This window comes from Panthera onca, chromosome B4, assembly GCF_046562875.1.
Source record: "Panthera onca isolate mPanOnc1 chromosome B4, mPanOnc1 haplotype 2, whole genome shotgun sequence".
NCBI classification, from domain to species: domain Eukaryota; kingdom Metazoa; phylum Chordata; class Mammalia; order Carnivora; family Felidae; genus Panthera; species Panthera onca.
This window is the reverse complement of record NC_138345.1, coordinates 10,737,333-10,761,847: the sequence shown is the minus strand read 5'-3', so window position 1 is coordinate 10,761,847 and position 24,515 is coordinate 10,737,333. Positions and strand designations below refer to the sequence as shown.

At 50.6% G+C, this 24,515-nt stretch overlaps 1 protein-coding gene across 3 annotated transcripts in view; it reads right to left on the bottom strand.

Moving 5' to 3' along the window:
* ECHDC3 (enoyl-CoA hydratase domain containing 3) overlaps positions 1-24,203 on the bottom strand; it is a 31,748-nt gene extending 7,545 nt beyond the window's left edge. For all 3 annotated transcript variants that reach the window (XM_078450435.2, XM_078450436.2, XM_060659328.3), the window contains exons 1-5: positions 23,909-24,203; positions 19,572-19,693; positions 17,746-17,843; positions 12,831-13,031; positions 3,056-3,363 (exon numbers count right to left, since the gene is read on the bottom strand). In XM_078450435.2, coding sequence (XP_078306561.1) covers positions 3,056-3,363; positions 12,831-13,031; positions 17,746-17,843; positions 19,572-19,693; positions 23,909-24,051 — 872 coding nt within the window. In that variant the 5' untranslated portion in view covers positions 24,052-24,203. The remainder of the gene's footprint in view (positions 1-3,055; positions 3,364-12,830; positions 13,032-17,745; positions 17,844-19,571; positions 19,694-23,908) is intronic.
* Between the last annotated feature and the right edge of the window lie 312 nt (positions 24,204-24,515).

Sequence of the window (24,515 nt, the reverse complement as noted above, 5' to 3'; positions counted from 1 at the left end):
GGGCGGGTCTTCCTAGTTGACCACATCTTCAGAAGGTTTGGATGTGGCCCCCACAGCTCTGAATATCTGTAATGGAGTTGTTGGTCTCAGATGTGCTCAGGTGTTTCCAGTGTGTACTACTCCTCCAGGTAAAATGCCCATCTTCTCCATTTGAAAAAGAGCATTTTCTTTGAGCAAAAGCGGACTGTTTTAAATTTCGTAGCAAGTTCCCAAATCCCGGCATTGTAGAATCCGGAATGTCACAAGGAAGAGGACAAGAGTGTCCGATGGTGTCATTGTTACAGACACGCCCTCTTGAGCGGCGAAAGCAGTTTTGTCACCTGCACCTGCCACACGGCTAGTTCCGTGGCAGACCTGGGGCCAGGATGCTGTTTGCGTTCAGATCCCTGCTTTTCCCGTATCTCCTCCTGGAAGCGAAACTGCGTTGCCTTGGCTGTGGCATTTCCGACTGGTGGTCAGTGTGTGCGGGCTGGAACAGGAACCTTTCCAGGATGTCGGGAGGAACACAGTGCGGTGGTCAGGCGCACGGCCTTCAGAAGCCCACGGACCCAAAGCCACACACGGGCCTGACTTTGGCAAATGCCAGAACTTCCCAGAGCCTCCTGCACACCAGGGGGCTGGTAAGAACTGCCTCACTGGGCTGCTCGCAGGAACTGAGGAATTGAGGCTCATGAAATCAGCACTGGTTCCCGAACGGCAGCTACCCCGAGTTCACTGCAGTAGAGCAGACGGTGTCCCTCCTGTGCTTGTATTCTCTGGGGCTCAAGCCGGCCTCTGGAGTGCTCGCTCACCCCGAGCTGGAGTGGATACCGGTTCCCGTGCCTGAACTGTAGGGACGCGGTTGGCTGGGCTGAGCCCAGCAGGGCTCCCCGAGAAGTGCGCGGTACAGAGGGAAAGACGACACACACTAGGCTTTCCAAAAGCGAACATCGTGTGTGGCTATCAGAACAATCTCATTCAGCGTCCCAGTGGAGGGAAGCAGAGATGCAAACTAACCCCGGATTTAGATTTTCCTGGGGATGAATTCTATGACTTCAGAGGGTGGGGGCAGATCTTCCTTCTGGGTTATTTCCTCCACAGGTGAGTGTTAAGATCTATAGCTGGTCCCTGAGTGCACTGGGAAGCCAGCCGAGAGCCCCGGGGATCTCACAGTTTTGGAGGATGGTGCACGTTCATACAGACCCTGGAAACTTAACTTTGGATTTGCATTGGCCAGACGGGGGTGTGAGGGGAGGCCTTGTCACTTTCTCTGAGGCCCGGAACCTTTCTCACACCCTGTCCCCTACACTGTGTGATCCAGTAACTGTGAAATAATGACTTCCACGGCAGGCCACCTGGGCAGGAAGGTAGCAGAGGGGCCCCGTCGACAGCCCTGTTTCTGAGCAGACGGTGACAGCCCGGTCCTTCACAATCTAGTCCAGAACTTCAGCCAGCTCTGTATTAGCTTCGTAGGGAAAACTCCATCAGGGGTCTGCCAAAATTCGCAGCTGATGTCTGTTGTGCACGGGCAAGTTGCATAGCAGGGAGTGTGTGGCCCGTTCCCTTGCTTCGGAAAGCCGCCGTGGGGCAGGGAAGTCCTCTCCCTGGCCGGCCTCACACCAGCCCGGGCGCTCCGCAGGAGGTGGCGCGGCCAGAGGGAAAGGGCCTCCGGTGTTGCTTCAGGCAGGCAGAGTCTGGAACCCTCACCCTACCCCGTGTCCACTGTCTGACCTGGCACGAAGCGGGCCTTGACAACACATCTGTGGGACGGGAATAACTAGCACCTGCTCTACTGGGTTCCGAACGAAGACGGAACACGAGTGTGCGGGTGGCACTTAGCACCTCCCAGGCGGCCAGGATGCGGGGACCTCTGCTCATGAGGACCATCTTACTAACGAGTTCCTCCTTTCTAAGAAAACGCTTTTTTTTTTTTTTTAACCTTTCTAAACTCAGGCAAAGCAAAAACAAAAATGTCAATCTCAGTAGGAATCTGTGAAAGCGTGAGGGGGCATCCTTCCCAACACACTCGAGCCTGAATGAGAGCCTCGGGTTTGAGCCACATGGCTCTCTATTTCTGTCACAGCACCGACCGCGTTTATGGCCACCTTCCACTCCTAGGGAAGATAAGTTGGCTTTTTAAAAAAGATAAGATCCTTGGTAAAAGCTCGAGGACAAGAGACTTAGAGCGTTTCTTAGGCGGTGTTGGACCAGAAGCCAGAAAAGAAATACGTTTAGGTCCTAATTCGAATGCTCAGCTGGGGGGCTCGAACGCCTGGGGCTGGTTTGTATTGCCTACCAGAGGCTGGGCAGGGTTTGGAAACGTGTCCAGAGCGGGTGTTGTCTGGTGGGCAGGCCATGTGCTCCGTGTCCCTCCCGCGTCTCCCCGGGGTCTTTATCCCCAGCTCTAGCCCAGGACCCTGGTTTCAGGGTGTTGGATAGCCAGGACGCGCGCTCCAGGAACACCAGGCCTCTGACGTACGCCCACGAGTGTGGGCACCCAAAGAAAGAGGTCAGGGATTTTTTTTTTCTTTCTTTTCTCAGACGGCTTACAGTCTGGTTGGGAAGATAAAATTACCAGTCTCTCTAAATATGTAATCTTTCTAAATCATAGAAGATTAGTTCAAAGCCATAGGCGTGATTATTTCTCAGTGGAATCAAGAAGGTTTTCAGCGTGGAGAATCTTGGGGAGATTTGAAATGTCTCGCTGCTCTCGGGCGGACAGAAGGGCCTCCGCCTCAGGGGACGCTTCTGGAAGCGGAATTAGGTTGGCATCCTTCTTTCACGCCTCGCGTGTCCTCGCCTTCCCCCGCATCCGGTGACCCCTCACCTGTGGTCCCCGTGAAGGAGTATGTCAAGTACGAGCTTTCCGCCAGAGCTGGCCGGCACAGGTCCCAACCTCCGCTCCATTCGATTCCCCACCGCATCCCTTCCCCCGCGGAATCACGGCTTTTCACACAGACCACAAGCGACAAAACCATTATAAGATACAGCGGGCTGTCTCTTCTACGGTCACCAGGCAGCAGCGGTGTCTGGGCCTCAGAAGGTGGGGGGTGCAGGACTCCTCCGTTTCACTTACTGTGACCAGATGGGTTTTCTCTTCTGGATGAAGGCCTTGATCCCCTCCTGCCCATCCCTCAGGGCCACGTTGTCCACCATGGTCTGGGAGGTGAGGTAGTAGGCTGTTCTAAGGTCCTGGGGCAGCTGCTTGTAGAAGGTGGCCTTGCCCAAAGACACCACAGGACGGCTCAAGGAGGCAATCTTCTTTGCGATTCTCATGGTCTCTTCCTCCAGCTGCTCTTCTGGCACTACTTTGCTGAGCAGCCCGTGCAGCAAGGCCTCCTGAGCGGAAATGGGCTCCCCAGTAAAAAGCATTTCTAAGGCAACCTGAGGGAGGAGACGTGTGCGTTATTAAGGCACGCTGCTTGTGACCCTCTCCGTCCCACCCTACTTCCCTACAACCTCAGCCCCGTTTTCTGCTTCCTCAAATCACACGTGGTCCATAGACCTGACGTCTGCCAGGTCACCCAGCATCTTTCCGGGAGCAAGGAGAATACAGGTGCCCGGGAAAGGGGGGGACTCTCCGTGTTCTCTTGCTCCTTCCCTAGATTGGATCTCCCAGCCCCTGGCGAGCCAGGAGCTTCCCTCTGCCTCGTTCAAGGGCCAGGCATGGGGCAGCGGCCACATCTGATGCGAGGAAGGTGACACTACTGAACCGGTGAGGCCCAGGCTTCCCACAGACCAACGTGGTGGCTGCTTTCCAGAAGGAGAAAGATGTTCAGGGATCCTTCACCTCGGTCTGATTGAAAGAGCAGCCTCCCAAAACCACAGCAGGAGGGATGGAAAGGGGACACCTTCCAGGGCAGGGGTGCAAGAGTCTTGTGTGAGGCGGTTTTTACCAATAGGTGAGGCCCCTGCACTGGCAAGACGTCCCTTCCTCCCTGGAGCCGCCGCCCGCCGGGAAAAAGGGATCTAAGCTCCTTACTCTCTGTGGCTTCCTCCCTTCTGAGGCCTGCTGCTATTGTGCCTGACAAAGCCTGGCCTCTTGAAATTCAAATTGACCATTTAAAAGAGGGTTTTACGCAGGCAGGGAGGTGCCTCTTCTGTCCCTCCCCCTCTCACTCCCCCGAGGCCCTGCTATTTCTTGAACCTGCCAGGCGTGCTGTCACCTCAGGGTGCGGTTCCCTTGGCCTGCAGTGCTCTGTCCTCACGTATCCTTACGACTGGTGCCCTCGTCCCCTTCGGGCCTCTGCTCACATGACATCTCGTCCAGCAGGTCCCCCATGACCATGCTATCGAAACTGCAAATCAGACCCCAGCACCAACCCCCTTTCCGGCTGTATTTTTATCCTTTGTACTTCTGCTATCTAACACACTATACATTTGACACATTTGTTTTGTTTATTGTATTATCTCCTTTCCTAGTGTGGAAACTCCACCAGGTGAGAGTTTTTTGGTTTTTTTTTTTAATGTTTGTTTATTTTTGAGAGAGAGAGACAGAGCGTGAGTAGGGGAGGGGCAGAGAGAGAGAGGGAGACACAGAATCTGAAACAGCTCCAGGCTCCCAGCTGTCAGCACAGAGCCCGACGCGGGGCTCAAACTCACAAACTGTGAGTGAGATCATGACCTGAGCCGGACGCCCAACAGACTGAGCCACCCAAGTGCCCCTGAGGTTTTTGTTTTGTTTTGTTTTGTTTTTAGCTGCTCTGTTTATTTCTGTACTGCCAGCACCAGAAAGGGCACTTTGCATCTAGTAGGCAGCTTACTAAATATTTGCTGATGAGTGATTTGAGGGATGGATGGATGAAGGCAGACGGCACAGCAGACATGATGTTCCAATTCTTTTAGAGGTTTGGCCAGAGGTGACCCAGCTCCCACCTGGCTTTTTTGCTCGGGCTGCTGAGTCTCGGAGCCGGCCTGCCATGGCGTGGGAAAGTCTAAGACAAACGAGAGAGGCCATGCGAAGTGTTCCAGTGACCTGCCCGGCTGGGGCCCCTGCGGCAAGGCAGCCTAACAGCCAGTTGGATGACCGCCCCCAGCTGTCACTCTCCCCTGGAGTCAGTTCGTCCCAGCTGAGGCCACACAAATTGCAGAGCAGAGATAAGCTTCCTCACTGAGCCCTGTCCAGATCGCAGATTCATGAGCTCGACAAATTAGTGTTGTTGCTTTGAGCCACTAAGTTATGGGTGGTTCACGGTGCAGTAATAGATAATTGGACGAGCTTGAGATATAAATTTGGGAGTCGCTAGCATTTAGATCATGCTACTGACTAGGTTTTTCAACCTTGGTGCCATTGTGTATTTCGGGCCAGATAACATGTTGTTATGTGGGGCTGTCCTGCGCACGGTGGGATGTTTAGAGCATCCCCGCTCTCTGTCTGCTAGGTGCGGTAGTTACAGGTCCCACCCCAACAACTGTGACAATCAAACATGTCTCCAGGCACCAGCAAATGTCCCCTGGAGCCAATACCGCTCCCAGCTTACAGCCACCGATTTAGAAGGTTTTGGAAATCAGGACACTGGATTGTATCGGTGAGGGATGGAACTTTGATAAGGGAGGAGGGGTCACAAGGCTGGCTTTGAGGACTCCTGCCTACGGGTACAAGTGGAATACACTCTGGACTGGCAGTCGGGGGCAAGTGGTGCCAGGCCCCGATTTCCCTAACTCTTTAGGGGATGGACTAGATCGCAGCGCTGTCCAGTTTGGGGAATGCAATGCTCCACGTCGGAGGCAGCAGGAAGGCGAGGCCTGTGGGTCGCTCCGGAGACCATGTGTTGGTTGGCCGGGAACAACGTCATCGCTCCAAAGTGGGTTTGAAGCCCTGATTGAACATGGAGCTGAGAACCAGGTCCTGCTGATTAAGGGCTGCCGCTAAGACCCAGCCGAAGACGCCCAGTGAGTCACCCGAAAGGGCCGGGACGGTGTCCGGTCTGTCTGTGCCTGAGAAGCGCGTGTCAGTGGGGACCCAGGTCAGAAGCCAGGTGAAGGCGGCGCCTTCCAGCCTGTCGTTCCCTCCGTTCGTGCGGGCGGCTCTCCAGAATTCCATGCGGACCACAGACCAGAAAGCGGCCAGTCCCGAAAACGACCTTAAAAACCAAATGCACCGAGGACAAGCCCATCACTCCCTTCCCACCTTGCAACAGTCAAGACCTCACGTGACTTTCCAAGAGTCGTTAGGAATGGCAGCAGAGTCGGGAGGAGGCCATCCCACAGTCAAAGCAGCCGGTGCTCCCGCGGCCGGCTCAGCAGACCGGCATTGACTCGTCCAGTGCAGTCAGCACCTGCCGTCCGAGCTCATGATCTGTCCGCGGGACAGTCCCCTTGGGAACGCCTTCTTCGGCATCTCTGTTGCCCTCACGTCCTTCTCTCTTTCTCTTCCTGAGCCTCCTTGTCTCCGCCCTCCTTCCCCTGCTTCCATCACACGCCCGCAAAGCGCCCGTCCGGCTCAGGAGCTGCCGCTGCACAGGACCCGAGTGCTCCAAGAAGTTCTCAAGGCGAGTCCTTCAGAGTCCAAGCTCCTGCAGGCCAGGGCACAGGCCAGGGAGCGGGCAGCGGCCTTGTCCCACTTGCTGAACGGGGCTCCTCCCGAGGACCCCGGCCTCCCGGATCGCCTCTCATCCCCGGCCCCTACCCCCTGGGCACAGATGGCTCAGAGATGCAGGACGGACAGCTGCCCAATGAGTGCAGGGCACGCTGTCACAGCCAGTGCAACAGGGGTGCCAGGGAAATGGTCCATCTGATGCAGGCATAAAGCAGGGGGGTTAACTGTGAGGGTTTTGCTTGCTCAAGGGACCTGGCATGAGTTTGTGTTTAATGAGGATGGTAACCGGGTTCCGCAAAGGAGGAACCCAAAGCAGAGCACGACTTTTTCTTGTATATTCACTCACTTTCTTGTATATTCACCCAGAGTAGTGCCAGGCACTGAATCGCATCGCCCCAAAATGCCGGTGTTGAAGCCCTAAGCTTCGATGTAAGTGTATTTGGAGATGGGGCTTTTAGGGTGGCAGTTAAGGTTAAATGAGGTCAGAGAGTGGGGCCCTGATTTACTAGGATTGGTGGCCTTAGAAGTTAGAGACCTCTGTCTCTGTGTCTGTCTCTCCCTGCCGTATGAGGACGTAGTAGGAAGGTGGCCAGGAATCAAATCTGCCGGCATCTTAAGCTGAGACTCCCAGCCTCGAAAACTGAGAAAATAGATTTCTGTCGTTTAAGCCGCTCAGTCACGGGTATGCACTACGGCAGCCGCAGACGACTAACCCACGCCCAGGAAGAGTCTGGGTGTTTGTAACGTCTTAATTCTGGAGCACCTCCAAAACCACCCAGTCCCTGAACTGAATCACTCTGGGAGAATGCGGAGTCCTCACCCCTGGGGATGTGTGAATGGGGGCGGGGGCCTGTCAGTCACAGGCGGTTCTGCCCACAGGAGAATAAATGACCTCTTACGTTCCCTTGTAGACAAACAGTTCCTGACGTTATTTCAGGATCTCCACTCATAAACAAAGAGGAAGTGACCTTGAGCTACAACATGAAGCATTTTAATTGGACAGAAAAGATATTTCCCCTTTCAGTCAGTGAGTCAGTCAGCCAAGCAGAGAAAGACACAGATAGACGGTCAGAACACCCTTGAGAGACAGAACTTACAGCTATCTGAAGAGACCGCTACTAAGTCCTGGGCTCTGTTCCTGGCACACCCAGAAATAAAATGGGGCACACACCATCCCGGCCTCTCCTCCTGCCTGCTATGTAGCGGGTGTGAGAACCGCCCGATTCAGAAATCACCTCACGTGGAAATATTTTCGAAGACACGAGGCACTCCTCTTTCTGGGATACTCTAAATGGGGCCTTGCCTGCAGATAGGTGAAGGGACCACACCCCCCGGACCAGTCCCTGCGACTCTTGGATTCATCACCGCTTACTGTTGGCGCAAACTTCTTTCATCGCTTATACAGATTCACTAACGATTTTTTAAAAATCCAAATTGTTAAATGGTGGGAGGTTTACTCGTGTCCCGCCTTCACACATAAAGTGACCGACTCTCCTGTGAAGAGGGATAATGAGGGGTCACCAGGGGGCGTGGCGCACCGAGTCTCGTCAGGCTTGGGAACGCGGTTCGGGTGGCCTCTGCTTGGTCACGGGTTTGCAGTCGGTGGCACACGGGCTCCGCTTCTCAATCTCCTCTCAAACCCAGGCAGCAGCACAGACACGTCACCTCCCAGGAACACTAGTTTTTAAAAGCAAAGAAGTCAAGAGAAAAGGCGAAGGACCGGGATGGCGGTGAGGAGGCTGGCTGAGTGGCTTTGTCCCCGTGAGTCACAGACGCATCCGACTAGGTGTGGGTGGAGAGCAGGCCCACGGCTCTTAGTGATGGAGGCAAACCACTGGCCTGGGTCAGCCCAGAGACTGGCACGCCGGCGTCACCCTGGACCAGGAGGAGCACACTCTCCCTCCCGCTGCCACTGCCCTAGAGACCAGGAAGGTCTTTCATCCCAGAAGACCAGGAAGGTCTTAACGCGATTAACACCACTCGGTGGGAGTGAGGTCAGTAGCCAGAGGTCTTGGCTTCCTAACTCAGCCCTGCCTGGTCCATCCTCTCCTTTGGGCCTCAGTGTCCTTATCTGCCTATTGGGGTAATACTGTTAGCATGTATTGATTTATAGGGATTTTACTCAGGCAGGTTGGGTAACAGAAGTGGTATTCTCTAAGGAAAAGAAAGTCTGTTTATTTTCTAGCTAATCAGCCAATCTTTGCTTATGATTGAAGTGACTCTGTTGGGCCCCCAGAACTTTAGATGAGAGAGGAGACACATTCTGTTATCCTTGTCTCTTGTCAATTCAAGCTGCCTTTTAGGATGGCACACCTTGGGTCACCCTAGCAAGCTGGTGGTTTAATACCTCCTCTTCCTGGGGAACTTGCATTAAAAACAACAACAAGCACTTGAGGCCAAAGCTAATCTCAGAAGCAGCAGGACTTGGGTCTGGAGCTGGTCCCCCAAGGTCCATTCCCAGATCGGCCACTTAATAACCACAGGACCTTAGGATGCAACATAAGCCCTCTGAGTCTGTTTCCTCATCTGAAAATGGGAAGAAGCCTTCCATCCTCTTGTGGAATTATGAAGATTAGAGACAGTAAGTGTAAAGCTTATGCTACAGTGCCAGGCACTCAGCGGGCACCTAATAAATGCACTGACCACTATTAATATGCCCATCCCAACTGTAGGTTTGTATGAATCTCTAATTGGCTTTTAGGTATCACAGCCCTGAAAGGGGGTGCCTCTTGAAAGCAGAGGGCTCTTTGGGTGGCCCAAGTCACATCTGTGACAAGAACCGGCCTGCAGCTCTCAGCATTATGGGCTGGCAATGCAGAGAGAACTCAGAGGAGAAGGGAGCTGACAGAGAGTCACAGGGCTAGTATAATTTCAGGTAAGGCCCTGCCACCCCCCCCTCCCCGCCCCCCCCAAGCCCTCCTGTAAATTGTGGCGGTTAAACTACATTTTCTCAAAGGCGCCAAGGCCGATGGCTGTGCAAATCCTTGTTAAAGTGGAGATTCTGATGAGGTCTGTCTGGGGCAGGCCTGAGACCCCGCATCTCTCAGGCCCTCTGGTGGTCTTCATACCAGGCTGATAGCAAGGCATTAACACTCTTTCTGGCTTGGAAGTTCTGCTCTGATCTAATTAGACGATTAGGAAATCAGATTCCACAGATACAGCAAGTTACCCCAGAAAAATAGGAGGACGCAAGCGTTTCCACCAGAGAAGTGCCTGGCGGGGGGAGAGGGGGTTCGGATCTTTCCTCTGCTCTCCTGTGATAGCAACTGCCGGAGGCACCGGCCGCGCTTTTCTGAACGAGGCCAGCTCTGGGGAAGGGAGCAGCTGCACCAAGCAGGTTGTTTATATGGTGCAATGAAGATGCATTATTTAACTCCTGCCAGAGGAGAGAAACGTTTTACAAACGTAGGAAATTATTCATGCCCGGCCTCGGTCTGGCTCGAACACAAGGGCTGCGTTCCATCATTTCTGCTCCCAGCGGACAAACCGCAGCCCTCCATTTTCGGGCACAGCCGAGCAGTTTCCCACAGCGACCAGCAGAGGGCACTGGTGACCCACACACGCGGCCCTCGCGGTGCGGAAAAGGGTAGAGCTTCCCTGCCAGGCCGGTTTGCAAAAAACGCTTGTTTCCCTGTGGACACGTAGGGGGGACGTGTGCCCACCACCCGCGACAGCCTACGGCCCGGGTATGGATGTGTCCGTAGGGGCGCACTCAAGCATCGACGACAGGGACGAAGGACGGTTTTTGGTTAGGTTTAGATTTTTATGGATTCCTAGTTGCCTCCGAAAGGGGGACAGCGCAGGTGAGACCTGCAGATCCAGAATCCTGGCAAAGGCCCTAAGGTCTGACCGACTTTTCTTCCTACTAAATTCCCTTTATCGGTACTGTCACTCCAGCTCATTAGTGTTGGCCCCAAGCCATGTATCTGCTTCAGGCCTCTATGTCGTGATGAACCCGATGGGGCAGGAACGTCTACTGACAGCTCTTAACCACTTTCGGACTGCTGACGAGGAAGAAACTCAGGGGGTCAGATCACAAGGAGCACAGATCAGGGAGCTGAGTGGGACAGTTTCGGATACTCTGCCCTCATCTTCTGAGCAGGCCTGGGCCTTCCCAAAACTGTCTCTGGGAGGTAAAAGCTATTTTGGTTTCTTGCCTCCTGGAAACTTAAAGCCTGTACTTATCACGTTTTTCTTTTCTCAAAAACATTTAAAACTGAGCAAATATGATACAATGTTTAAGTTTTCAGGACTGACGTATAAGCCTTGATTTGAAAAGTTTACTTGTGGTGGGGGCTCCTGGGTGGCTCAGTCAGCTGAACAGCAGACTCTTGATTTCAGCTTAGGACATGATCCCAGGGCTGTGGGACTGAACCCCACGTCGGGCTCTGCGTTGAGTGTGGAGTCTGCTTAAGATTCTTTCTCCCTCTCCCTGTCTTGTGTTCATGCTCTCTCTCTCTAAAATAAATAAAATGGGGGTCGGGGGAAATCCCAGCCTTTAAATTAAAGACTGAATTTTTTTAAAAAATGAGAAGTTTGTGTTAAGAAAGAATGGATTCTTATCCTGGCAGTGTGGCTGACACAAAGGCTTAAATGCCTCACTGTGGACCCTTCTAGAACATGAGGTGTTAAAGAGATAAAAAGTTGCAGGTAGGGTAATCAGTACAATGGCCTTTTACTATGCACCAGCCTCATGATTTGATTTGCACAACTGTAAGGGAGCTTATCAACGAGCTCTGATGAGATATTTGAAACACACTTTAACGCACTGGCACAGAGTAGGGGCTTAAGAAGTATTTGCTGAATTACTGTATGTGTACATCGAAGCAATTTATGTTCCCTGCCTGCTGTGGTATATGACTTTGCCCCCCTTCCCCCCTTTTTTTTTCCAAATTAAAAAAAAAAATTTTATTTATTTTTCAGGGAGAGGGAGAGAGCGCGAAAGAGAGAGCAGGGGAGGGGCAGAGAGAGAGAGAGACACAGAATCCGAAGCAGGCTCCAGGCTCTGAGCTGTCAGCACAGAGCCCTGTGTGGGGCTTGAACTCACTAGCCGTGAGATCATAACCTGAGCCAAAGTTGGATGCCCAACTGAATGAGCCACCCAGGCGCACCCCCTTTTCCCTCTTTAAGAACAGATTTCCAGGGGCGCCTGGGTGGTTCAGTTGGTTAAGCACCTGACTCTTGATCTCAGCTCAGGTCAAGATCCTATGGTTGGTGGGTTCAAGTCCTGGGTCAGGCTCTGCACCGGCAGCGTGGAGCCTGTTTGGGAATCTCTCTCCCCACCTCTGCCCCTCCCCTACTCATGCACACTCTCACTCTCATAATCAATTAAAAAAATAAAAACCAATTTCCAGTGGAGCATGAGGATGTATTTTTTTCTAGAACAAGGAAGCCACTGGTCTACATTTGGGAGATGTGTAGTAATTATTAGTTTATCATGTAATAGGAAGGAAGAAAGCTTTGTGAAGAAAATGAACTTCACCATGGTCAGCACCAACAAAACCGCTCTTGTAACATGGCTCCTCCGGGGGCGGATCCAATACACCAAACACAGGCTAATCGTGCTCCTGAAATGTAACCATCGTAAACCTGACACACCCCATCTATCGGCGATTTTCCATCCTTTCTGGAACAAGACGGATTATTGGCAAACAATAAGCCAGTGATGCCAGTATCCTAGCCTTTTGGTACTGGCGTATGTCACCATGCCATTACGTCTCGTGGGCCACCTTATGGTACAACAAAACTCACTGTCAACTGCATTGCCAATAAGATTACAAAAATGCAGGGGCGCCTGCGTGGCTCAGTCGGTTAAGCATCTGACTTCTGCTCGGGTCATGATCTCGTGGTTCATGAGTCTGAGCCCCGCGTCGGGCTCTGTGCTGATGGCTCGGAGCCTGGAGCCTGCTTCGGATTCTGGGTCTCCCTCTCTCTCTGCCCTTCCCTTGCTCATGCTCTGTCTCTCTGTCTCTCAAAAGTAAATAAACATTGAAAAAAAAAAGATTGCAAAAATGTGTGCCTTTATGAAAACAAATAAGAAACCTAACTAGTTGTACTGAGGGACAGGCAAGATTGGAATGGGGTGACCCACAGACAAGCCCACGGTGAGAAGCTTCAGAGGAAGAGGCACTAATTAGAAGGGACACTCCCTCACTGCACAAGGCATCAGAAGGGACATCGTGGCACATCCAACCAGCTACATGCTGGGCAGAATGTCGTGACTCAAACGGTATTTATAACAAGCGAATTCTCGAACTACGCATCACATGCACAGGAGGACCGCAGCTGGAGGGGATGCCGGGAGTTACATTACCTTTCTCGGCACTGTTCTCCCCAAGGCAACTGCAGGGGTGGAGCAGAAGAGCCCAATGTTCACACCTGGAGTGGCAAAAGAGGACTTGTCGCTCGCCACGGCAATGTCACAGCTGGCAACCAGCTGACAGCCGGCGGCGGTGGCCAAGCCGTTCACCATGGCGATGACGGGGACCGGGTGGTTCTGGATCAGCATCATGACCTGAAGGAGCAGACACACCACATCATTTCCATCCAGGAGTGAGGTCCAACGTGAACGCGTGTATCATGTTATGTGACTGCACCATTTTCAGAGCATTTTCCGGATGCATCATTGTATCAGGCTCTGGAAAAAAGGTGAAAGGCGGCGCGAAAACTACCTTGGCATTAAATACCGACTGTGAACCAGACCGTACTATTTGGTCTTCCCGAGACCCACAGAAGGAACAGCCCCTGTTCCACAACCAGGACGTGAAAGCTTAGGGGGAAGCAAGCGGCCAACACTGGAGATGCTCACGAGGGGCAGAGGGGTCTGAACCCGCGTCTGGCGGACCCCAAGGCCCGGGTCTTCCCTCCCGGGCAGGGCGCCTCTGTGAGGCCACAGTCCCCGCTGCTCTCCCGGCAGCCCCACTGAGGAACAGAGCGATTTTGATCTCCGGAGGGAACCGTGTCTGTGTGGAGCCCTCCTCCTGAGTCTGAAACTGGTATTTGGTACATCCTTGAAAAATTAAGGTGGAAAGGAACTGGAAGGCAATTTCCTTAGTAATTACTTCCCAAATTACCACTATGAACACTCTCTCAATTCTATTAAAGTGGTAGGGGACACCCTGCTGTCATCAAAATAAAATTCCCCAAACAGGGCCACTGGCACAGAGAGGAGCCGAAAACTTGCTCATGTGACACCCCACCCCCCATAAATCTCCAGAACTTTAACTTATTTTTGCAGCTTACAAAATAACTTGGCTTATTTCTCCATTTTTTCTTGCTGCTCTAAACAGACTGCGTTGCTATGGTGACTTCAATGTATAAATGGTCGCACTTTGAACCTTGGCAGGAAGGAGGGCAGGCGGGAAGGAAGGACCACATCTGGACTTGTTTCCCATGGCGGCAACCCAGAAAAAATGACCTTCATTGATTTGAAGATTCTGCCCAAGGAACCTAGCCTTCTGCATTCACAAACATTTGATATTTGCCAGTTTTATTATAAAATAACCAATCGGATATTTAAGTATATGATATATTCTATAGTACTCGTTCTGGACTTTTTTTTGAGGGGGGGAGCCACCTTTTGAGAACCTGATCAATGCTAATGATCCTCTCCTCACAAGAATGCACAGATCTACATCTGCACCCCAGACTGCTCATGGTGGAGTTCGTGTGCTCTCGGTGAGGGTTAGGATGGCTGGGGATGAAACTCATTCCCAGTGAAATGCAGTAGCAAGGAGAAAAACGCGTGAGAACTTCCAATGTCTTGTGCAAAGACAGACTTTTTTTTTTTTTTTTGGCTGAGTGTCATCTGTCACCTAAGAACTGGTTCCTTATATAAAGTTATTTGGCTCTGATTAGCACAGAACAGTCTGTGTCTCCTGCCTGCCATCTACGATGTGCTAAGATTTTCTACAGCCTGGTCGGAAAATACTTACAGTAGGTACCGACAGTATTAAAAATATTCATGCCTTTCATCTAGGGATTACCTCTTTTTTTTTTAATGTTAATTATTTATTTTGAGAGAGAGAGAGAGAGAAAGTGAGCAGTGGAGGGACAGAGGGAGAGAGAGAGCAATGTCAGCACAGAGCCCGAGACAGGGCTCAAACTCACAGACTGTGAGATCATGACCTGAACCAAAATCCAGAGTTGGCGCTTAACAGATTGAGCCACCCAGGCGCCCCTAGGGATTACTTCCAAGGAGTAATCCTGAAATAGGGTAAAAAGCTGTCTGGACAATGATGCTCACAAATTATTTTATAACAGTAAAAAATTAATAAGTAACATAAATATACACCAATCAATAATGAAAAATGGCTATGTAAACTAAATGTCCATTGAAAGGAATGCTGTGTTCTCATTATGAGAGTTTCCACAAGACACATTAGCCTGATGGGCTGGGCCCTGTGTAGTGGTCTGGAGGCAGGCTGCTGGGGTTTGGTGCCCAGTTGACCTCTTAGCCACTGCTTATCCCTCAGTCTTCACATCTGGGGATAATAACGGGCATAACAATAGTACCAATATTTCATTGTATTGTATTGTATTGTATTGTATTGTATTGTATTCTAGAGTGTGTGTGAGTGGGGGGCAGGGGGGAGAAGGGGCAGAGCAAGAGAGGGAGAGAATCCCAAGCAGGTTCCATGCTCAGCATGGAGCCCAACACGGGGCTCAATCCCATGACTCCAAGATCATGACCTGAGCCAAAATCAAGAGTCAGATGCTCAACTGAGCTACCCAAGAGCCCTATAATAGTACCAATCTCAGAGAACACAAGAATTACATACATTACTATGTCTAAAGTACTCAAAACATTACCTGGCACATGGTAAGCATTCAACGATACAGTCATGTTATACAATAATACGGTATAATTGCACGTATGTATGATTACTCAGACAAATAGGATCACATGGGAAAAGATTCAGAAGAAATATACCAAATATTAGCATTCACTCTGGGTGGTATGATTATGGTCTAGTATCAATCGCTTATTTTCCTTCCTCTCATTTTCCTAGATTTTCAAATTTTTCCATAATAAGCATTTATTATTTTTATCATTAAAAAGTATTTTAAGTACAGTTAGAGAGCAAATTCAGGAAAGACAAAGACAAGCTAGATAATAAATCAGCTGGGATATTAAATCCCTTGGTAGTCAGGACTTGGTTGTCCCTCCTAGTTTACTTTCTTGAACCAAGTATTTTTCCTGGCTGTGCCTGCTCCAAAATGTGACATAAACTTGACCCTACCTTAGCCTCACTCAATAGCACTGCTAAGGGCCCTGTGTTACTCCCCAAAAGTGAGAGGCCTTGTTCCATTGCCATTTCGGTGTGAGGATGTGATAAGGAAGAGAAGATTCTCTTCCTGGACTAGGGTTTCCACCTTCAAACTTCAACAGGAAAGACACAGGGATAGGTGTCCGGTGAAATCTGCCAATCAGCTCCACAGAGGGTTACTTTTGGTCTCTCAGAGCCAAGCGCTCCTCATTCTCGATTTCTCCTATTCCTGATTTGGAAATAACTATCGGGTGGTACTTGTGCTCTGTAATGAACCTGCTGTAGTTTAGATGCTGAGCCAGTTCAGGAATCTCTGCCTTCCTCTCTAAAACCCCGTCTTCTCATGCATGAACCAAACAGTGAAATATCTAGCTCACTCTGTCCCAATCTGTCTGTTGATTACATGTGGAGATTGAAACCTTGCCCAAGTTCACGATGCTCGTATTTACCCAGGACATTATGATTTTCTTAAAAAAAGTGTTAATCAGTGCACTGTCACTTGTATCTCCCTATGTTAGGACAAGGTCCTGCTATGCACTGTGTTCTGAAAGGTGAGCCTGAGGCATCCATGGGTTGCAAGCTTCCACGAAATCTGGCCTTTATCCTCTGAAGGAGCCCTGGTCCCCCTGTGGCCCTTTTGCCAACCCGTTTAGATCTCAGTTCGTGAAGACACCACGGCAGAGTGATAAAAGCAGGCCCTTTAGGGGGGATGGAAGGGGTCTAGTGGTTCTCTTTGATGATTTTCTGTTTTACTGGATATTAGTCAAAAAATAACTTTTAAAGCACCAAGCCTGGGCAAACACAAGAGCTCGAATGTTACATAAACATCATTAATGTGAAACAAAAGACCTAAGACTTTGCTCTGGTCTGAGTGCCAAGACTTCTGCCTCGCTATGAAGCCTCAAATCAATTGCTTTTCTGTCTTATCCCTCCTTGACATGAGAAAACTATAATTGGATTTCCTTGTGGCGTTCTGGAAGGGCAGGGAAAACAAATGGTGGTCAAGAAGGTATCTCAATCACCTCTGTCTGCTTCCCTGTTGCTCACCTCTGTCTTGTCTGTATAGAAGGTATCATTAAATATTTGTGGAATCATTAATGGCCAAATAAATGAACAAGTCAATGAATGCATGAAAAATTAGGTTAAGTAATCTTAGGATGGGGTCATGAAACGGTTTTGTGTCTTGCTTCTCACCTACATTTCCAGTTTCAGTTTGGCAGGAAACTTGTTTTTCCTTCTATTTCCCTCAGTGCCTTATAAGTCTTATGCACACAGTAGTGCTCAATAAATAGCCATGAAATGAACAATGTATTACTTAAAGTTGGATTCTGTATTCAATTTGTTATTATCCAGGGGCCGATTTAATATATTTACAAATCATCCCAAACTCTCTGTTCCCCTTCCTCCTCTCTGTCTGCAATTCCTCTCCTTCATATGGTTAAAGAGACGTCAACGTGAAGGAGCTAATTTTCCCACTTGGAGGAGTGGATCACAAAGGTTAGTTGGAAGAAGGGTTTGAAAATAATCTTTAAAATCGTTATGGCTGTTCCATTTACCTATATTCCCTCTTTCCCATTAACAGGGTTGTTTTAGTTTAAAATTTTTAAAAATGATACTCCTCTCAGGTTCTTCCCCTCTAAAGATGTACATTCCCACCCTGTATCTCCTCCATAAGACATGTGTACCAGGACATATCCCATAATCCCAGAGGTGGAACCCACCAGTGCCAGGATGTATTTTACTTTCTCTGGCACATAACAAGATCAATCGCAAACCATGGTCCCTTCTTAAAAATCTAAACCAAACGGTGGCTTGGATGAAGGATTCACCAGTGACCAGTTTGCAGTGATTAGGTCTCACAGATAAAAACCTCATCTGTAACTTGGAAGCCTAATTCAATCGTTCACGTAATTAACATCTCCGGGCTTGCAATGCCGACCGACCGTCCTCCTGGCTTACCTCAGAACAGGTCTGAAATACTTCGGCATGATAATCCGGGCTCTGCTCATCCGTCAGCTCCTTTAAGTCATGCCCAGAAGAAAATACAGGCCCCTCTGCTACAAATGTTTCCAGTTGAGAAAAGAAAAAGAAGACGGGGGTAAATGGCCAGCTCTGGGACTTACTTGTCTACCTGGTAACTAGCGATAGTATGGATGCTGTGGACACTCAGAGAAAGTTAATGGCTCAATTTGGATAAGAATAATTCCATTTAGCTTGAAAAGTAACCGAGTAAGGTGAGGCATCTGTTCCTAAAGGTCTCTGGAGGGACCAGCGGACACATGTAATTCCAGCAAGGAGAAGGCTCAGGAACCAAGGCGAGTGTACGTACTCTTCCCAGATTTATCCCTCTGGATTCACACTTTTGTTGCTGGACTCGGTCTGGCCTGAGCGTATAGACTCATATAGGCCCGTCAAATCCAGCGTGCCTCCCACGTGTCCCTGTCCTTTGTCTACAGACAATGGCCACCCACACAGGTTGGAATCCAGGAAGGGCAGAGTGTGAGGAGAACCCCCTTATTTTTATGAGGGATCTGAGGACGTGGTTTTATTGTTACTGTTGTCATTAACAACAATGGTGACATGTAATCCCACTGATAAGCTGCTAACGCTTTCTTATATTTTCCTTTTGCTGTGGCTGCTGGGACAGACGACATTATTCCCTTTAAACAAGTGAAAAAATTGTGTGGTTCAGAGTTTGCTGCCTTGCTGCATCCAGGTTACACCCCCATGGCTGCAGGACAATTTCCCTTCGTCGTATAAAACGTTGAAAATTTATATTCAACCACAGACAGGGAGGTAACGTTCTGAGTGCCTCCAGAAACACCGAATTTAATTTTTAATTTTTAAAAAATTAATTAAAAATAATAATTAAGTAATAAATAATTAAATAATTATATAAAATAATTATAATTATTTAATTATTAATAATAATAAATAATAAATAATTAAATAATAAATAAATATTTATATATAAATATAATATAATATAATAAATATAATAAATAAATAATAAATGAATAAATAATAAAATAATAAATAATTAAATAATAGATATATATTATATATTAATATATAATATATATTTATATATAATAAATAAATATGTATAATAATAAATTAATAAATAAATAATTAATTAAAATAACTATTTTTAATTTTTAAAAAAGAGTGCCTCATAGGGCATCATGTGTTTTCTTTTTCTGTGGTTGCTCTAAAATGCTGGCATTGCTGTTATTTATACCACTGTCATCCTCACTAGATGATCTGGCAAAAATTCTTCCTGGAAAAAGAGCAAGGAAAGAAATGAGCAAAATATATGCTTTCTGGCACCACCGAAGAAGACCACAGATCTCGGGTGAAAGCTTAGTTAAGAACCCAAAAGACAAACCAACCAAGTGCCCCAAGCAGCCTGTCCTAGCCAACTAGGTTGTCTACCGAAAGGATCGGTGATTAAACCCATCTCATCAGGTCCATGAAGAAATCCGTTCTCTGACTTTGATGGGAAGACCAGCACAGCCAAGGATGGTGGCAGTGGTGTTTTGTATCCGACAAAAAGGAAAAGGCACATATTCTCACTGCGCGGTAATCTTTGCTATAATTCCCACGGTTGACAGTGTCAGGATCAAGGCCCCCGCTACACATGAGTTTTCCAGAATCAACGTTCTTGAAAGGAGCTTCAAAAACAATCACCCCGTTAAGTGAGGGAACGCCCCAGATAACCAAAGAATTTTGAGAAACCTCTTCTGGGTACTGCAGAGCACTGAGGTTGGATATCAGATAAATACCTGAGATGATAATGACTTTGAGGTCTTTGCTCTCCGCTTCGTGAAGAAGGTCACTTTGGAGAGATTTCAGCATCGCTAATGACAGCGCGTTCCTCTTCTTTGGATCACTCAAGACAATGTTCCTGGGAAGAACGTTTTATACTTATTGGGTCGAGCATGAGTCAAAACAAATGAGGACCTCCGTGATCCCTTTCTAACCTGGGAGCTATTTTTAAAACCATGGGTGGCAATTGAGAGGCTCTGCCCTCTAGAGTTACAGCTAAGTCAAAACAAGGAGACCAGCTGAAATGTGGGCCGGGTTTTCTCCCTCCTTCCCTGGATTGGTTTCTCTTTTTCTCCACGTTCGCTGTCAGACCCATGACTGTCGCCGCCACAGAAAGGGCAGGTTGCGACAGTTCCCAAACCACTGCCCATACTGAGAGGCGGTGAGGTTTGTGAGAAGACAGGGGTGGGCGCCAGGGGAAATTGCCACATTGTGGTGACCTTCGGGTTGCTTCTTCAAAAGAATGAGGCCGGGGAAGGAGCCCAGAATGAAAATACGGCCCCAAGTCTCCTCCCGTCCACCCCGTAGAGGAAGCAGTGCAGTTATAGCTATCAATATGCGTATGGGACAGCATTTTCCTGTTGTTTTTTCTTCCTTACAGTGGCATCCTGTAATTCTGCAAAATAATTTATGCTGAGAATGGGCAATATGTGAAGAAGAAAAGGGCAGGCGCTTGCAGCAAGAAGGCTCTTCCGGACGTGTCATCCGACAAAGAGCTGGCATGCAAAGGTCTTCTCGCTATTTTCAGGCATCCCACATGCTAATTAAAATGAGTGGTATTGTCATCTGGCTTCCCGTACACAGAAAATGTCTCATTTTTACTGTTATAGGGACTGGGCAGGGAGCCAAGCACCAGACTATTTGTCCTATATGTAAGACGTGTTTCCCATCGGTCCCCACCTACATGTTTTCTGCCTTTCTCGTCCTTTTTTGGAATCTTGTATTCCTACTGCCGTGTGTCAGCCTGGATCCTCCTGTAATAGCCTTCTGCTGCCACTGTTTTCTGGAAAACCACTTTGGTGACGGACTTTATTTCAGCGCGGTAAGAAGAACCGGTTTCTTTGGAACCCCATGCCAGCTCGGCTGCCATCTGCAGGTGCCTGTGACACTCACCCGCTCTGTTTCTCACGAACACATTCCCTCCGAAGTACCAAGGGACTTGCAGCCGATAATGCTGGTAGACTAGGACACCCACGTTTTGGGGTGTGGTAACAAGTGCTGACGAACCTTCCAGTAAAATCATGAGCGTGCTTTCTGTAGCAAAGCTAAGCGCTGCCATCCCATAGGTGACATATGCCTTAAATTCTGAGGCCTCTGGCAAAATTGTGCAGAGATGCCAGCCCCTAGATGCCCTGGCTGCGTGGCAGCATCGGTTCCTATGTGGCCCATTAACCCTTTGGCTGGCACGTCCCACGCCCTGTCAGGGTGCTCTAAACTGCCGAGTTCACTTCTCAACCCGGTGTAACCAGGCCTCTGTTCCTGCTACTCCCCGGAAACCGTTCTCACCGAGAATCTCCCAATTGCCAGAACCGAATCCAATGGCCGTTTGGCTCATGCTCTCCTTCTGGAAGCACATCTCTTTAGTGCTTCCCTAGCCCGCCCTCCACTTCTTCGAGGGGCACCTAGCCTTCTGCTACGCCCTAACTGATCCTCAGGGCTCCCTCCCCTGCTCTCTCCTTGTTCCATGTGCTTCCGGGTCCACTTCACCATGGCCTCGGCTTCTACTGGTACCTCTATGCTGAGGAGTCCCGATCTTTGCTCTCACTCAGACCTCCCTCCTGAGCTCCAGGTCTGCACATCCAGTCCAGGGTCCCCCGGACTGAGGTACCCTTGGGCATCTTCCTCTCTCCTCCTTTCCTGATCTCAGTGCTGCTACTCGGTTGCTCAAGCCAGAAACTGATAGCCGTGCTGTTGCTTCCCTATTCAACTGGTCATCACACCTACTTGATAATCCCTCCTAAAAATTTCACCAGTCTGAATTCTCCCAATGGCTCTCTTGGGTCAAAACGCGTGATGCCTTGCACCTACGGCTTCACCAACGCTGCCCCTCGAAAGAGGGAGGGAATCACTAAGAGTGAGGTCACCACCACAGCATGTGACAAAAAGTGTAATATTTGTGTGTGCAAGGCAAGTGATGGGCCTTGCAGATGCCCCCGGCAACTGTCTAGAGACCATCACATCATTGTAAACCAACAGAAGGTCCATGAGATGAGGCATGGTCATGTTCACACACAGAGGAGACACTCTACAGGTACCTGCTCACTGAATTAATGACCCCAAGTAGCACTTCGATTTCTCACAGCCAATTGCACCAAATTCCTGTATATTTTCACCTCACCTAGTGTTTGGCTACCTTTTTTTTTTTTTTTAAAGGGGGGCGGGGAGAGAGAGAGAGAGAGAGAGAGAGAGAGAGACTCTTAAGCAGGCTCGCACGACCTGGGGATCATGACCTGTGCCAAATTCAACAGTCACACACTTAACCAACAGAGCCACCCAGACGCCCCTTGTCACCTCTTTTAAACCTCAGTGGCGAGTACACTGGGCTACACAGCAGAGTGGAAACAACTCTGGAGGCACATGGACCTTTTCCTGCCTCCTTAGCTTTCTTTCCTCCTGGCTGTGTGGCCTTGAACAGGCTGCCACCTCTCTGAAATTGTGTCCTCACTGTAGGGTGGGGACGACATAATCTGCCTCACAGGCTGTTAGGTATTAGGGGTAAGGATCGTACAGTACCTAGCACAATACCCGGTGCCTGGCTGGTTTCACTCCATGACAGTACTACTGCTGAGGGAAACAGCTTTGAAAAGGAATGCTTAGTGTGACTTGAGTTGTTCAATCTCACCTACTTAGTGCTTAACATACTACTGCTTTAGGGCTGGATCTGGAGGTTCCTAATTACCAAACAATGTCAGGCATTTTATGATAGATTGGTTCTCCCCATTATCTCCCTTTCAGATTCATGTTTGGCTCCGGGGAACTCAGACCTTCTTTGGTCAACTGGCTGCCATGCCAGAAGTTAGGCTGCTGATCAGGTGGAACCAGATTTGCAGAAGCAGAACCACCCTTGAAAATGGGCAGGAAGGACCCCTGCCTGGGCCCTGCCCTTTAGAGCACCCTGTTCTGGCCCTCTTCCAGCTGTGGCCCGCCAGGTGAGCAAGGAGTCAGTATGATGTGCCAGCCTGGAAATCACCACCCCCTTCCAAACCCTGCTGCAGTTATCTGAGACTCTGAAATTCTCTGGCTTTGCAGTGGGCACCCTTAAGCCCATCGGGTGGCCAAGAGCAATTATTTACAGGGGGTGAGGGGAAAGAGAGAATACAGGCATGCTGGGTGGGTGTCTGCAGACCTGGGCACCAAGCTCCCGGCAGAGCAGCAGGAAGGAAGGGTGGACAGGTGAGAGGGGGTAAGCACCCGGTGGGAAGAAAAGAAAAAGCACCAGCTGGCTCTCCACTGCTTCAGGGGAACTCCTAGGAGCCGGAGGATTACAAATTCAAGCATGGTCTTCCAGGTCTTACAAAGATAACACTTGTCAGGGTAGGAAAAAAAACATTTAGCTGTTAGTTTGATTTGTAACTTCTAACTGCTTAGCATGCTGGGTAGGCCTCTCTTTGCACCCTTGCCCTGGCCAGGCAAACATCAGGGTGAGGCCTGGATGGGGCTAGGGGCCCTTCACCTTTTACTGCTGCTACTTCATCCGGTTCCAGTTTGTGCACCGGTTTTAGGTTTGTTTAGCCAAAGGGCAGAGCTCAGTACAGTGTGTCCTTCATCCTACATATTTACCTGCCCCGCCGCGGGCACTTCTGGGGGAGGGCCAAGGAGCAGCTCCGCTAAGCCTAACGTGGCCTTGGAACTAGGTCAAGTTTGTGAGAAGCACAAAACCCTCTTTCTCAAAGGCCACCTGGCGAGCGGCCCACCCCGCGCCTTAAGTCCAACGAGGACTGGGCTCCGTGGCCATGGCGGTTTAGGGAGTTTGAGCGCTGGGACCTTTGGAGGCTGTCGCACTTGAAATTCTCCGGTGTCCTGCAGGGTCCCAAATGCTACCGTGCCCAGGCAAGGGACTTCAGGAAACACCGTGTCCGCGGGTTCCTTCGGGACCGCCGGCCAGATGTAGCCGTAACGGAGAAACTGCGGTCCCTAGCGGGCGGAGCTGACCCCAGGCCGAGCCCTCGTTGGCCTCCGTGTGGGTGACTGCCCACGCCAGTGTCCCTGCCGCCCACCCCCACCTGGGAACCGCCCCGCTCGGCCCGCGGGCCGGTCCGGGAGGGCTTGGGCGCCCGGTGGCCCCGCCGCTGACCTGATGCCTTCCCGCTGCCGCGCGCTGGTGGGTCGCGGCCCGGGCCCCCTGCTGCAGAAGCCGGCGGAGAGCGGGGCCCACGGGTTGCGCCGGAGCCAGCAGAGCCCCTTTGTCCCGAAGGCCCGCAAGCCGAGGGCGGCCATGGCAGCCAGAAATACACCCCGGAGGGCCGGACGCCCTGAGAGCCGCTGTGCGAGCCGCTGTGCGGCGCCTCGACCGCCCCCGGCCGCGGGCAAAACTGGATCGGACCCTCAGGCCTGGGCCCAGATCTGCCTCCTCTCGCAGGCCCGCCCCACCCCGCCCCTCCACCACCGCCCCGCCCCGCCCCTCCACCACCGCCCCGCCCCGCCCCTCCACCACCGCCCCGCCCCGCCCCTCCACCACCGCCCCGCCCCGCCCCTCCACCACCGACCCGCCCCGCCCCTCCACCACCGACCCGCCCCTCCACCACCGACCCCGCCCCGCCCCTCCACCATCGACCCCGCCCCTCCCCTCCACCACCCACCCCGCTCCTCCCCTCCACCACCGGCCCCGCCCCACCGCCGCAGCCCCGCCACCGCCGCCACCGCCCCGCCCCTCCACCACCTACCCCGCCCCCCGCCACAGC